The 16,435-nt window shown below is 38.9% G+C and overlaps 1 protein-coding gene across 1 annotated transcript in view; it reads left to right on the forward strand.

The window, feature by feature from the left end:
- FOCAD (focadhesin) overlaps positions 1-16,435 on the forward strand; it is a 2,336,882-nt gene that overhangs the window by 509,173 nt on the left and 1,811,274 nt on the right. The window contains exon 5 of the mRNA XM_044060381.1: positions 138-239. Coding sequence (XP_043916316.1) covers positions 138-239 — 102 coding nt within the window. The remainder of the gene's footprint in view (positions 1-137; positions 240-16,435) is intronic.

The following is a 16,435-nucleotide window of genomic DNA, read 5'->3' on the forward strand; positions in this document are numbered from 1 at the left end:
TTGCTGCTTTTTTGTAAACTTGCTACACAGTGTACTTAGTCAGCTGCAGTGTTAATCGGCAATATAAACTGTTGATTTTTCATTATCTAATTGATATTATTAATAGCAGTTTCTCTGAACTGTGTATTTATTTTCAGTGATGTACAGGGACTGGTTAAAGCACTAATGAAGTTACTGCAGCTGCTTGCTGTACAGATGGAAGAAGAGTCCAAGTTGTCCCAGAGCCCATATTCTGTAAGGTAAGGTTTGGAGTCCAACGTTGCTAATGCTTATGTACATCTCTGTGGACCTCTCTGAGATCAGAGTATGTCTTGCTTTCTTGTATTTTGCTTTCTTTGTTTTAAAGGAAATGCTAGATAGATTTGCAGACTTTCAGCAAGAATTTGTGTTCATCTGCATGCTCCCCTCACACCTCCATTCCTTAAATATACTTTCTTTTTGATAGCACAAATTTAGAAGAAAGGGAAAGACTCTTTTCCTGAGTAGGTGCAAATGCTGTATATTTAGAAATTGTGAATGAGTCCATTTCGTTCACATCAAGGAGTTAATTAAGGGGAAGCATCCACACTGAAAACATGCACATTTCTAGTATTTGTTTTTGTTTGTTGTTTCAGTAGCACTAAACTTGGCAAAGGATGTTGGGGAATGGTATTTCTAAGTACTGTCACCATATGTGTGTATATGCTTATGTCTGTGTAAATATGGAAAAAGTGGGATTGTAATGTGTGAAAACATTAAACAGTTTTTTCTTTAGGTTTAAAAAAGTTTGTTTTGTGATGAGAGGTAAAGCTTTGGATCAGGAAATCCACTTATTTCATCCTAAAGTTGAAGATATTTCATGTGGCAAACTAGTCTGGCTCTTCCTATTCCATTTGTTTATGTATTATTTCAGTTTCTCTTTCCTATGCATTTCAGTGTCCTGAGGTAATTGAGGTGGTTGTCATTCAAATGGGTTTGCTGTAGATATTAGGTTTCATGAATTAGCTGTCTCGTGGGTGGTTTTCTACTGTAGTTTTTTCTTATGTAGTGTCACATAATTTTTTGTATTTCAGCATTACAGGGAAGGTTTTGTTATGGTTTGCTAGTCTCATAGCTTTGATAATATTTATAGGTTGTTTAATCTTCGCGTCAGTATGTAGATTTGGGTCCATTTTGCCTGTTTTATCATTTTCAAATTGGCTAGTTGAAGTCCTGTTTTTTTTTTTTTTTTCATTTTTTTTCTTTTATGTTTACCACATTTCATTTTTGTGGAGTTGTTTTAGTTTGACATTGTTGCTTTTGAGGTGTTAGTGTATGTATTTCTGATAACTTGAGGGGTATTGTGTTAATGTTAATGGAAGCACTAAAATATGTGCAAGTAGCTTGGATAAACTGGTGAACATTCATATATATGAAGAAAGGATGAATGATTGGTTTGAACTGGATTTAGTTTTAGGCATTTCATGTAGATTTCAGTCCTAGAAGTGATCACTGTAAAATATGACGAAGTGTCATGGTGGGAAGGTAAATTTGGGTTTGTTTCTCTGTAATGGCTGTAGGCAGAATAGGTAATTTGTATGAATTTGTTTGACATTGGAACACTAATCTTATAAATTCTTTGAGAACAGAGGAATCCACAGTGGTTTACATTGATATGATTTGTTGCTATCAACGTTGTGTATATTTTTTAGAATATTCCAGAATGAATTTGGTTGTGACACCATGTAAGTATGTTTTGTTTTGATGTAAGTTGATTTTGCTTCCTTAACATCAGTTTTGTAAATTTTTTGAAAGGTTGAAATATATATTTTTTGATGCATGGAATTGTTGGATTCCTTCAAATCTTCCACGAACTGTCCATGTTTTCAAGAAAGGATTTTATTAGAAGAGGTGCACATGCAGTTCTGTCCCTTTAGTTGTTTTTATTGTACATGGAACAACAGTTCTGTGCATTCAGTTGTTTTTTTTTGTACAAGTAAGAGCTTATTTAAAATTGATTTAAGTAAGTAAGCAGCTGTTTTCTAAGAACGTTAGACTAGAACAACTTAAGCAACAGAAGATAGAAAGATCTATTGCCAAACTTAGGAGGCCTATGACGAGAAAAAATAGCTGGAGATCCTGTAGAGGTATTAGACTTATTTCTGAAACTTTATGAACACTTGTATAAAGCAGATGAATGTGGAAGTCAAGGAAAGGCACAAATGGAAATATTCATGGAAGGCTTGTTAGAGAATGAGTCTCAACAATTAAAAACAAAGATAGGAAAGAGACAAGATGTAATTGTGATGTATTATCAACCAACAGGTACATCTACAGGAACAGAAAGTATTCCAGTGGAAGCTTAGAAGTTAGCAGAGAAGAAAGTGATAGAGTGGGAAAGTTTTGTTTAACAGTATTTTAAAAGGGGATTGGGGAAGCACCAGCATTTTGGAAAAAGCTATGGTGTCTAGACCTATGTCCATTTTAAGTCATGTTTATATGATTATAACTTGTTTATGTCTACACTAGGTAAGAGAATGTCACATGTTACCAAAATTGACAGATACGGCTTAGTATGTTTTTGTGGTGTGGAGGCAGATATTTGATAAGTTATGATCCTAAGGGAAGCTGAATGTAAGAAAATACCACTATTGCTGGTGAGACTCGATGCAGATAAAGCATTTGATAGTTGGCATTTTATGAGTAGGGCAATGGAAACATTTACATCCTGTGACAGAGTAATAGGGTTTATAAGGAGGAAAATGAAGGGTGTTAGCAAAAACCAAGTCTGAAGTGTTCCTCCCTGATGAGCTGCGTCTGAACAGAAGAGCCAGGCAGGGGTTTCTGTTTCCCCTTTCCTTTTATAATTAGAGCCACTGACAAAGAAAATAAGGGATTCTCACATTTGAGTATGTAAGTGGTATGGTAAGCAAGACAGGTTAGCTTTATATGCATATGGCATTACTTCGTACTTGTTAAATCCAGAATATGTTGAGACAGTTTCATGTCTTTCTGGGATACAAAAATTAATAAAAATAAGAGGGTATAGCGGTAAACTGTGTATCCATACACAAATTGGTTTAGTAATACCCATGTTTATGGGAATATTATAAAGTGAAGTGTTTAGGTGTATGGATTAAAAACAATTCAGTTATGATAGCAAAGGATATTTGGGAAGAGACCAAAATATAATTCATAGACTAGGGGACTGGAAGCGCTTGATTGTGGATAAGGATATTGAAATACAAGCATTAAAATGTTTAGTCCCTGTAGTTTTCTATACAGGTCAGGCATATTTTTATCAACCAGAAGAGCAGTTGTGGGCAGTAGTTAATAAAGTTAAAAATTACTTTATTTCCGATGAGGAGAAGAGGAAAGAGTTGTGTAATAAGTTGATCCTTCCCTTAGGACAAGGTTGTTTGTGATTACCTTATTTGAATGGATATTTTACAGCTACACAGTTAAGGCTGATGTTGATATATGTAACACAAGCAGGTTATAAATCAAAATGGAAAGGGATGATGATGAAATGGGGAAGTCTGAGAAATAATGAGAAAGTAGGATTTTGGATTTAGGTCCTTAAGGAGGAGAATAACCACCATACAGAATTTTGTATTCATAAAGTTGCAAAAAGTATTTAAGAACTAAGCTCACATGGCAATGGAGAAAGGAGATTTTGCCAGTAGGGATGAGTGCAAGTTAAGGATAGAGAAAATGGTCAAAGGACCCAAGTTATTGGAAACAAATAACTAGAGAGTGAAATGCAACAAGAATGGGATGAGGCCAAGCCGAAGTTTGGACTGCAGGTTGGAAGACTGCTTTCCTTTCCCAGGGATTGATATCCAAGTGTAGGCAAAGACCAAGGAATACGGGACTGCTAAGTTAAAGGACAGCTCTGTTAGAGTTTTTAGTCAAATCTAAAATAGAAACGGTTATTAGAGGACTAACTAGTAGGTCATATAAAATATTGCCTGATAACTATAAGAATCATTCAGAGTTGGTTAGAAATGATTGGAAAGAGACTGGAAAAGCAGTTTACAGTTGTACAATGGGATGGCGTCTGTATGACTCCCCCAGTATGTGACAGTCTAGTAGGTTTAGGTGTTTTGTTTGAAAGTGTTTTCTTTGATATTTTTATACCCCAAGCAGACTTCAGAATTTTTTTTTTCTGGTAGACACCAAATGCAGGAGTTGTGGTGGAAATGAGAGCTGAAACTAGTAACATGTTGTTTAGGAGTGTAATTATTTAAAAAAAAATCCTATACTACTATGTTAAAACTTTTGGGGAATGGCTGTAATTAAAGAAATGATCCTTTTGAACTGGGCCACAAGATCTGAATTTACCTATACATAGTTGGGCCCTGGTAAATTTAATGCTAATCGCTGCCACAAAGCAATTACTAGAAAACAGAAATCAAAATGTAAACCAGCTGTAATTGAAGTACAGAATATTGTAAACAAGTTAAAAGAACTAGAGATGAGATGCTTAGAAAAGGAAAGGAGCAAATTGCCAAGGAATAAATATTTGAGGAACAGTAAATGCAGAAAAGTATTCAGTAGAAGTGAGGTTTAATGGAGGACAAGAATTGATCAATTTATGTAACTGAGTGAATAATTGTTTAAAAAAAAAAAAGACAACATGTAATGTACAATGTGTGGAGATGACAGTCGATGTTTTTTATTTTCTGTTATTGCATGTGTGCATATGTCTAGGATGATAGGTGCTTAAATATTGAATTTAACTGTTGCCATAGGTGTTTGTATTGGATTATCATATTGCTCTATTGGGGTCACTTCCATGTTACTGAGTTTGTCTTCTGCCTGGTCTTATGTTGCTGTTTGTCAGTATTGTGGCTAGTCTCACCGGATGGAGGGAAGGGGATTTAAATTATATTGATGACATGCATAAGGAGGCAGTCCTTATGTTACTGGATAGTCGTTTTTTCTCCTGTCCTGTGGAGGGTAATTGCTGTGATTAAATATAATAGGCTGGTTTTAGTGCTGTCTGGGCTAGTTCTTGTGGGTAAGTTCACCAGCTGTGTAAGATGTTAACGAATGAGTAGTTGAACAACTTAGTTTCTTAGATTCTTAACAAGTAAACATTAAAATCTCTTACAATAATCAGATGACTTATTTTGCTAATGTTAAGGTATCCTGAGTGTTTAATTCCAAAAGGCTCTGGCTAGAAGGGATGTAAACTTAGTAGCGTCTTTGCATGATTACTGATTGTACTGGAAAGTATTATCTGGTCTGATGAACCTTCACTAGTGTTATTGTTTTGTGAGTGTAAGTAATTTCTGGTTCTTCTTGATTCATAACCTGACCCCTCCCTGTTTATTTGTCATGGTGTATTATTAAAATAAATATGGTAATTTGAGGGACAGATTGAAAATGTCTGGTTAGTTTGTGTTTGTCCAAACTTTCAAGCGATCTCATTTGTTCCTTATAGTCTCAAGTGTTCTGGTGTCATATTTTGTGTGCCTTGTTGTTTAGTTTGAAGGTTTGCTGCTTTGAGGTAGAGGAAGTGGTATTAGCAGTATTGGTAGGGGTGGTTCTATTCCTGTTGTAGGCTCATGTCTTATCAATTCTCTGTATTGTAGTGGGGTGTTAATCTGTGTGATGTGTCTGTGGTTATTGTGTGTTTAACAGTTATCAGCTGAGTAAAGACTGTAGTGAAGCTCTGGATCATGGGTTTTTATTAACGTCACTTGCTAAATCCATTTTTAATTGCCGAAGATAAAATGGAATGGTGGTTTTTCTTGTCCATTTTGGTAGCGGTTTGGAAAGGAAGATAGCTTTACTCTAAGTGGTTGCTGTTTTGATAAAGGTACTCTGTATATTTTAATCCTATTAAAAACAGTCTTGTTGGTTTTAACTAGATGTTTGTAGCTAAGGGAGTTTAGTTTGGTTGGAAGCTGTGCTGGCACTTATTCTCTCACTTAGCAGCTAGGTTGTAATTAAAAGCGTGTGTGTAAGAGTGTAAGAATTATTGTGGGCACATTTTGTTGTTATGGCTGTTTTACTTTTGAGGGGAGTCTTTTTATGGAAAGGGAGGTAGTAAGGGAGTTTCAGTAGGTTGTGTATGGCAGTCTGGCCTTCTTTAATTAAATTTTAATTTGTAATGTGCAGTTTATTTATTTATTTATTTGTTATTTTGCATGAGTGTGGCGTTCTAGAGATGTAAAGGAACTGATATAGGAGCTAGGTGAATTGGGAGTAGGGTAGTAGAATGAACTGAAGCCATTTGAACAAGTATTAAAACATACCAGTGAATCATTTTCTGCCATTCACCCATTCTGTGTATGCTTAAGAAAACTAAGAAGCCTAAGAAAAAGGCATTGGTAGTCCCTAGCTTCTCCACATTGTACATTTCCATAAGAAATTATACCTTCTGCCAAACATGTGGGAGATGGGTTAAGATCAGATCCTTGGATCCGACTTGGCCTCTTCCAACAAATGAAACACTGAAACTCTCGAGCTCCTCCCTATACCCATAATGCCCTAGGTGCCTAACATACCTCAGATCTTGTTTGCCACCTTAGCATATGGACATGGTCACTGTATATTCTTGAGTATAGTGACTTTTTTCTTGTGAGTTAAAACATTTCATTAAAACTTAACTTTGTAACCTTATTAAACGTATTTCCTTTATAATATTTATATCTTTCTAGTGCTTCCTCCATTTTACCACTTCTTTATTCACTTGTGTAATTCTTGATTACCACCACTGGTATTCTCTCCTTAGCCTGCTTTTAAGTACATCTTTAATTACCGTTGTTGTTTTTTCCCCTTTTTTCCTTATCTATTACCTAAAAAAAACTTTGCTTATTTCCTTCTTTATAATGTTCTTGTTAGATAAATGTCTGGAAAAACCTTTGGGTTTTAGAAAATGTATGGCCACTGAGCATAATACCCTGTTATCTGACATGCATTACAAGTGCATATATTTCTTAGGCCTAGTACTTCTTGACTCTAACTGCAGTATTTGTAAGGCTTTTAACCCCTAGAGCCTTGATTGGTAGAAAAATAAATTAATCCTAAGAGGTTTCTTTCCCTCTAAATCTGCATCAATATCATTTGGGCCTCAAACTCCAAGATATTTGACAAAAGGGATTTGAGAATGCATTCACCAGATCCAACAAATGAAAGGAGGCCTGACTGACCATCTCTGGTAGCAGTTGGGAGTTGTTTATCCCTGCATCAGATAGACTGGTTACAGATTACAAAAGATTCCTGGGTGCAAGGGATTGTATTCAGAGGTTATACAATACCCTTTTCCCTTCCATCCACATCAGTAGTAAACAAAATCCCCGATGTTCCATCCACTCAGAAGGAACCTGCAGCGCTAAAAATGAACAAGCTGCCAGAAAGAGTCCTCCAAGAAGTCACCCATACCAGAAAGAGTCCAGAACATACACAGAATTCTTTTTAGTGGCAAAGAAGCTGGAGACCAATTTTGGATCTCAGCAAACTAAACCAGTCAGTTTAGTACACTAAGTACTGGATGGTCACAGTTCAGTCCATTCTGCTTTTTCTGCACAAAGACGACTGGATGTGCTTGATAGACCTTCAGGATGCATGCTATCATATCAAGGTGAACACATGATCCAGGAGATATCTACACTTCAGGCTGGGGGCCAGTCATTACCAGTGCAGAGCTATGCCCTTTGGTCTCATCACAGCACCCATACCAAGTGTATGGCAGCAGCAGCAGATCACTTGAGACTGCAAGGATTCTGGGTGTTTTCATATTTGGATGACTGGCTCATAACCACTCCAGCCAGACATCATCCGATTCAAGCACAAGACTACGTACTCCAGTTATGCTCTTACCTGGGAATTGCAACAAATCTCAGCTGGAACCAGCACAGATATTGGAGTCCATTGTAGCCTTGCTCAATACAGTATCTATAACAGCTTCTCTCCCTCTGTTAGGAGTCCAAACTGTTTGATTCCAGGTCAGAAAGATCATTCAAAGTTCTCTTTCAGCGCATCTGATCCTTCAACCATTGGGGTCCTTGTCAGTGCCAGTCATTTTGATACTGTTAGCCAAAAGTACCATATGAGGATCCTTCAGTTGACTCTGGCAATTCAGTGGTCCATTCTCCACCAACCTTTATCTAGTCAAATCAAAATAATCCAGGCTTGCAAAAATTAACTTCTATGCTGGATATACTCTGATCAGGTAAAAGAAGGTCGTCCCTTTGTTCTCCCCCCACTCCAAGGCCATAGTGACCACGGATATTTCCCAGATTCGGTGGGGGGGGGGACTTCTTGGGAAAGACATGTCAAGGTATATGCCCCCCCTCCTTCGAAGAGTCCAGACACTTATCAGTGTACTGGAAATGAGAACTGTCCTAATATTGCAGGCCTTCAGAGACAATGAGAGCTGTCCTAATGTTGCAGGCCTTCAAAGACCATCTCCCCACCAAGACTGTTGCAAGCCAGACAGACAGTGGTCTGGTACATCAACAAAAAAAGGAGGACTCAAACCTTACCCCTTTGTCAAGAAGCTACGAGAGTGTAGCAGTGGCCAATCTCATCCAGTCATTTTCTAATAGCAACTCACATTCCGGGGACATCCATTGTCATTGCAGCCAAGTGAAGCAGGTGAATTCTATTCCTTCATGAGTGGTCCCTCAATATGAAGGTTGCGGAAAGGTTTTTCTGTCAATGGGGACAGCCACACTGTGACCTATTTGTATCTCCTCCCAACAAGTGCTGCAGGCTGTTGCCCTGATCCATCCTCCAAGGGAGTCACTGAAGGACACTCCTTTATGTCTACTGCTCATTACCTCTAATTCCCAAATTTCTTCAGAAAGGAACTCTATTGAAGAGCACAGTTATCCTCATTGTCTCTTATTGGCCTCATTAGATTAGGTTTCCCTTCCTTTGGTCTCATCTCCTCCTTTCACCATGAATTCTAGATCCAACTCCAGTCCTACAGTCTCACCCAACAGACATGATTCAAACTGATATTCTAGGCCTAAAATTGACCTCATGGTTTCTCCAACTCAATTGATCGCTAGACAGTCTGGACTCTTACTGTCCATCACATTCTTTTATCATTCCAAAAAGCTTCCACTAGGAAACTTTGCCAAAGTATATGGAAAAGATTGTCATTTGGGTCCAGCAAAATGATCCAGATTCCTTTTCAGCACTCACCACTAAAGTTCTTGAATTTTTAGCTAGTATTTTCACTGAAGGTACTAGCTCTTCCACTGTAAACGTTCATGTAGCTGCCTTTGCCAGTTTTCTTGTAGGAGTGAAAAACTTGTATTTAGCATCTTCCAAACTTTGTAAAGCCTTTCTAAGAGGAACATTTCTACTTAGACCCCAACAAAAGACACTCCTCCTTGGGATTTGAATATTGTTTTGTAAACTTTCACCCAGTCCCCATTTGAACCTTCAGCTAGGTGTGAACTAAAATTCTTGACCTGTAAAACTATCTTTTTAGTAGCCATTACCTCTGCCAGAAGAGCATCAAAATTACAGGCCTTGTCTTCCAAACCCCCTTATTTGATTTTTCATAAGGATAGAGTATCCTTGCCGACCAGTCCTTCCTTTCTTCCTAAGGTGGTGTCATAATCCAATATTAACCAAACTATCAGCATCGCAGTCGTCTTTCCAAATTTCTCAAGTAAGGGAGAGTATGTGTTGCATCTTTTGGATGTTCACAGATGATGATGGTTTTATTTACATAGAACCAAATATTTCAGGAAATCAAAACAATATTCTCTTTTTCAAAGTCAAAATTAGGTAAGCCAGTTTCTGAAGTGACTTTAGCAAAATGGTTAACTGATTGTATTAACTGCAACTGTATTAACTCTGTCTAACGTACAGAGCCATGTCCAACCCAGAATTGTTGAACATGCTCCATCTTAGCAAAACCAAATCTACTCGAGCTACACGCTCTAGGGATATAAATCTCAACACAGCAATGAATAGAACATGCTGGAGGGATAGATTCCCTTCGCAGAGACTTCACTTACTATGGAACACGGTCCCGATCTACATAAGACAGAGCCCCTCACTGTCACTCTTCAAGAGGAACCTTGATGAGTGGATGGGTAACAAAGTTCACACCGGGGATCACACCAACAGCACTACTAGATAGGGGCCAAGGGTACTAGCTGCTAGTACCAAGGGTCTAGGGAACTACTAAAGGGGCGGTGAATACCGCACAATGTGGCTGGGCTAATGTATGCCTTCGGGCAGATGGCCCAGTACCAACCTATGAACCTATATACATATACGTACAAAACATATGGAGGGTGCAGTAGTGCAGCAGTAGCATTGTCGCCTCACAGCAAGAGGTTCTCCAGTTTGATTCTCGGCTGGAATGCCTTCTGTGCAGAGTCTGCATGTCCTTCCTGTGTTCGTGTGGGTTTTCTCCGGGTACTCTGGTTTCCTTCCACATTACAAAGGCATGCATGTTTGAACGTTTCTCCCTTGGTCTCTGCTGAAAATTGGTTTCATTCCAAGTCAGACTTTCTCTGTAAACAAATGTTAAATAAATAAATAACTAAAAATAAAATATACAAAAAATTGGGCTTGCCTTTACCTAAAACACCAACAGCACATTCTGCCAGATCTATGGCAACTTCTTCAGCCTTTTAACTAGATGATCTTTGGATGATGTGCGCAGCAGCAAAATGGGCTAATCCTCATACTTTTATTGCTCATTACAAACTGGATCCAGTCTGTAGGGGAAAAGCTGCCTTTGGCTCAGCGGTACTAGGGAATATTCTTACTCCTGGGGTTTAGGTAGCTGGGGGACACTGTACCATCAGTTGAGGAATGAATGAAAATTACATCATCAGATAAAAAAGCTATGTACTCACCATAACATTTCCATCTGTTCAAGAGAAATCTTGACCTGTGGATGGGAGATCGTAGGTTTACCCCGGGAATCATCTCTGTGTGACTGCTGGACAGAGGCACAACAAACTAATGGGTACAGTATTTTTTCATATAAGGGGTGGCGTAAGCCACAAAAATTCGGGCTAGGCTTATAAATGCCTTGGGGCAGATAGCCTAGTATAAACCTATGAACCTATGAATCTGTGTTGTCTATTTTCATTCTTGCTCAACTTCCCTCCCACCAACCCTGTCCTTATTTAAGTCTTGGAAGAATAAAAAGATGCTGGAGGAACTTCTGTTCCTTTGAGTCCCATATTCTGTTGTATTCTCTCTTCCTTATGCTCTGCAGGTATCAGGGGCAGCAAACGAGATCTGAGGTATGTTAGGTGCTTAGGGCAGTATGAGTTTAGGGAGGAGCTCTAGAGTTTGTGTTCCACAAGCTGGAAGAAGCAGCCTAGTCCGATCCGAACCCATCAGTTGAATGAAAATGGACAACACAGATGAAATGTTATGGTGAGTACATAACTTTTTTCCAGACCCTCCAACTCTTTTCCTGGCTGCCCCCTTCCATAAACATGATGATAGAACTAATAAAGTAGTTTGCATGGGAAAACATAGGTGCTGACACAAGATCCTTCTACCTCCCAAGGATCGTACTTTTTGGAATGAGACTCCAAAAAACTAATTCCCTTCTAACTGCATCTACAGTTAAGAAGGCAGCAGCCCAGCAGAATCCTTCTGTTAATTCCTGAAGTGAGGAGTTGGGTGTTAAGGACAGATTTGAAAAGTGAGTTTATACAGCCTATACCTTTCTTCTAAGTGCAGCAAAACTACCTTTCCATATGTTACGAGACTGGCAGAGGAAATGAGACTGTCACTGTAGTGTTATTGGATGCCTAGCTAAGATTCAAACTGCCACCACAGACTACAGATGTTTCTTCAGTAGTTATACTTTCCATGAGATATGTGTATAGTTCGGCTGATGGTTAGACCATGGGTGCTAGCATTACACTCCACTGCTGTGCTTGGTAGTGCCCAACTGATTTCTCTTAACGACACTGAGGTGATGCACCCTTTGACATGTCAGGAACCAGGTCTTAAAAAAATCACCTGAAGAATATAGACAGGAATTTAAGACCCTTTTTGCTATTGCTAGTAACATTTCAGACTGTGTAATGCACAGTGTCTTGCATGCAGTAGTGCCCATGCCAGATCTGGTTTCATTATGGCCAACAACAGCAAAATAGACAAAGGCTTGGCAGAAATTAGTGTGGTCATGATAGTTTTTAGAATGGCCATCTGTCCTGAGGCAGGGACATTAAGCAACAGCAGGACATTAGAGTTCTCCTGTAGAACAGCAGATTCCCTACATAGCTTTCCCACTCTGGAGGTCATCTGTCTCTCAGGTTGCAGGCATAGTCGGCCAACAGGCAGGATGAGTGGATAAGCATAGTAATATCCAGAGGCTACACAGTGTCCTCCTCCACCCGTCCCCTCTCTTCCAGAGGTGTCCCACCCCCATCATAGTGTAAAAAAAAAGAAATTTAAAATTCATAAAGAAAGACAAAATAATGATTCATGAAGTTCCTCATACTACAAATGATGCAGTTATTTCTCCAGTTTCATTGTATTATCAAGAAAAACAAAGGAACCCACACTGATATGGTACTTGAGTGGCCTAAATGAGTTCATCAGGAATGAAAACTTTCAGATGGTCCCTATGCAGTCCATCATTTCCAGTCTTTCAGATGGAATCTTAGTGGGCTGTTTGGACGTATATTTTGTCTGCTGCCACCTCAAGATTGCCAAGGAGTGTAGGAAGTTTCAGTGCTGCTGGGTAGGTACCAGTCATTAATAATTTCAGACTGCATCATTCGATCTCACCTAGTCCCCAAGATGTTCACCAAATGTATGTTCGCAGTTGCTGTCAATCAAGAGCTGCAAAGGGTGAAGATGTTTCCTTTCCTGGTTGTCTGTTTCCTACCTGATCCTACACAGAACAGTTGAATATCTAATCGGAAGTCTTTATGCAGTATTTTCCAGTCCTTGACAATTAGTTTGAAAGCTGCACTGTCCCTTTTGGAGCGCTCTCAGATGCTGACTTTTACAGGTTGTACCATGGACACTGTGTCCTTCAGGGCTCATCTTTCCATGGATGGGGTGTTTACATTGCAAAATTTGGTGTCTCTAATTATTAGCTTCAGGTGTTGACATCCTTAGGGCCTTGAGACTTATGGCAACCACCATAGGTAGTATTACATAGTACCCCTCACCATGCTTTAGGTAAAAGTGCACCGTAAGAATTCATTGTTTCCAAGTCCCTCTTTAGTAGTGACATTCACTGCAGGTGCATCTGCCATAGATTTTGCGGTTGAGGATGCATTATTAAGAGCAGACTGCATAAAATGTATGGTCATTGTCAAGAGGCCAGTTTGCAGATCAGTATTCTGGAGCTGAAAGCAATGCTTCTAACACTTCAGTCCTTTGAAGACTCCCTGCCCTGAGTTGCTATAGCCACTCATACTAGCAACATGGAAATGATTTGGTATATAAACAAGCAGATTAAAGCTCATTCCTCCCTTTCAAGAAGTGATGAGGGTATGGGAACTGGCTTTGTCAAACTACTTTCTAATTGAAAAACAGTTTTGGGGAAGCCATCTATGGACATGCTTAGTTGCTGCCTGCTGATATGCATTCCATAAGTAAGTAGCATGGGAACTAAATTGCTGAGGGACGTCTCGCTGTGATGTCTGAATCCATGACTAACAACAAATGCAGCAACTTCTTTTCCATCATCCTTCAGGAGAACCTTTCATGAATGGTTTCTTGTGGAAATGGTCACCTTTACAGTTTTTTCTCATATTTCCTCCTTATTCTAAAATGAATTCAAAAAGCCAGGTCAAACAAGTACAAGGTCATTCTTATAGCTCCATTTTGGTCTCAAAGTATATCACAGCTCAAGTCTCATTTTTTGGAGTAGTCTTAACTTTGTGACTGTTTAGGTATCCACTGACCGATCCTTCCAGCAAACCTCATCTGGACTTCCTTTTTTTCCAGTCACTACATATTAGAAAACTGTTTCTCAGTCTGAATCTTCTACAATTGCAATGTGAAGTTTCTGTCTTATTAAACACTTCTAGTGGCCATTATTTCAACTGCAGTAGCTTCTGGAGTGCAGACCTTCTGTTAATGTTCTTCATATTGATCACTGCTGCAGTAGCCCAAGCTATATGGGTTGCACCTGGTATAGGATATAATAGCCGTTAAGCTTTTCAAAGTTTCAGGGCAGCTAACACACAACCAAACCATTAGTCAGTTTGAGCTAACTGACTAAAAAGACAAATTTGGGAGCCAAGCCCTTCAGCGCTTTCCTGCTGTAGAGGTACTAGAAATGTTTCAGAAATTTTATGAAAGTCTGTATAAAGCCGCGAAATATGGCAATCTAGAAAAAGTACAAATGAAAAAGTGTGTGGAAGAATTAAATATGCCAAGGTTTAGAGGTAGATGAGGCTTAGTTACTAACAGGCTAGGAGGAGATGAGATAAAAATGGTGATGTATAGCCAATCCACAGGTAAGTCCCCAGGAATAGATAGTATTCCTGTGGAAGTTTGGAAGCGAGGAGGGAAAAAACTGTTAACAATCTGGAAGATTGTTTAGCAGTAGTAAGAGAAGTACCAACATCCTGGAAGAAAGCGGTGGTGGCTGTAATACTTAAGGATGGTAAATACCATCAGATACAGCTTCATACAGGCCCATTTCAATCTTGTATGTCTTTAATGGCTAAGAGAATGGAAAAGGTGATGCCAAAATTGATAGATATGGATCTGTGTGGTTTTGTGGAGTGGAGAAAACATTTCACAACATTAACAGAACATCGATGATCCAGAGGGAAGCTGAAGGTAGGAAAATACCACTGTTGGTTGGTCTTGATGTGTTGAAAACATTTGACAGAGTAAGATGGGAGTTTATGAGCAGGGTAAAAGAAACATTTGAATTCCCTGATAAAATTAAAAGGTTGATTAGAAGGATATATGAGGGTTTGGAGGTGAAAATTAAAGTGGGTAATTTCCTCTCTGATAATTTCTGTTTTAGCAGAGGAACCAGGCAGAGGTCTTCTGTCCTCTTTGTTATTTGCATTATATATAGAACCATTGGCAAAGAAAATAAGGGACTCAGAAATTCAAGGATATAATTGGTATGGTAGTTACGAAAAGCTGACACTTTATACCTGATAAAACCAGAAAAGGACATTTCAGTGTTGTGAAACATTTTAAAGCAGTTTCATATCTTTTCGGGATACAAAATTAATGAAGCAAAAACAAAGGCAATAACTGTAAATTATGTACCCACACACGAATTGGTTCAGCAATATCCATATTTATGGGAAGATAATAAAGTGAAGTACTTGGGCGTATGGATTAGAAAGGATTTTGGTGTGGCAGCTAATGATATGTGGGAAGAGACCATACAAAAGATAATACAAAAACTGATAAATTGAAAGCTCTGTTATGTGGATATGGATAAGATACAAGCAGTTAAAATGTTTGTAGTCAGTTTAGTTTTGTGCATAGGTCAGGCCTATTTTTATCAACCAGAGGAGAAGTTGTGGCTAGCAATTAATAAAGCGCTGAAGGATTTTAACTGGGAGGGGAAGATGGCAAGAGTCAAGTGGGATTAGCTGATTCTTCCAATAGAACAAGGCAGTTTGGGATTACCCAATTTGAGGTGGTAGTTCAGAGCTACACATTTAAGGCTGCTATACATAGCAAAAAGAGAAGCCTATAATTCAAAATGGAAAGGGATGATGATGAAACAGGGGGAAAGCTCAAGAAACAAGGAGAGTCCAGATTTTTGGATGCAGATTCTTAAGGAGAATAACAATAACTATACATTAATCATTCATTTTGTATCCCGAAAAGGTATGAAACTGCCTTAAAATGTTTCACAACACTGGTTTTATCAGGTATAGTGTCAGCTTAAGACAGAGGTGGTAAATTTCACAGCCCCCACGCTAAAGGATAACGCTGCCCAAGATGCAGAAACCTTTACAATGCACTCTATGAGCACCTGCAAGGATGCATGGATCGTGCCATCCCTAGCAAAACCAAGACTCACTCCTCTAAGAGAAGGAAACCAGTTTGGTGGACCGCTGCAATAAACAGGATATACAATAGAAGGAGGAAACTAGTTCAGAAAAAAAGCAAATCTCAAGAAGGAAGGACATCCCTAATCAGTATCAGTAAGAAACTGAGGTCCCTCATAAAATCATCCAAGGCCAACTTCGATAGAAAAATAGCCAAGAATTCAAAAGATAACCACTAAGCCTTCTTTAGCTATGTTAAGAATCTAAGTGGCAACTCGCAGATATGCACTAAACTAGTGCAAAATAGCACAAAATATATTGAACCAACTGATATTGCCAACATCCTGGCAGATGGATTCAGTGCAAACTTCACCCCCCTCTCACCTCCAGAAGGGCCCACAACAATACCGGAAAAGTGTAGTGTCCCAAAAATCACAGACGCACAGGTGAAAACAGCCCTATCAAAAGCCAAAAAACACAGCATCAGTGGGACCAGATGGTGTCCCAGGCTGTGTCTTGCACGAACTACA

Source organism: Protopterus annectens, chromosome 2.part0, assembly GCF_019279795.1.
Source record: "Protopterus annectens isolate FY-2018-M chromosome 2.part0, PAN1.0, whole genome shotgun sequence".
Classification (NCBI taxonomy): domain Eukaryota; kingdom Metazoa; phylum Chordata; order Ceratodontiformes; family Protopteridae; genus Protopterus; species Protopterus annectens.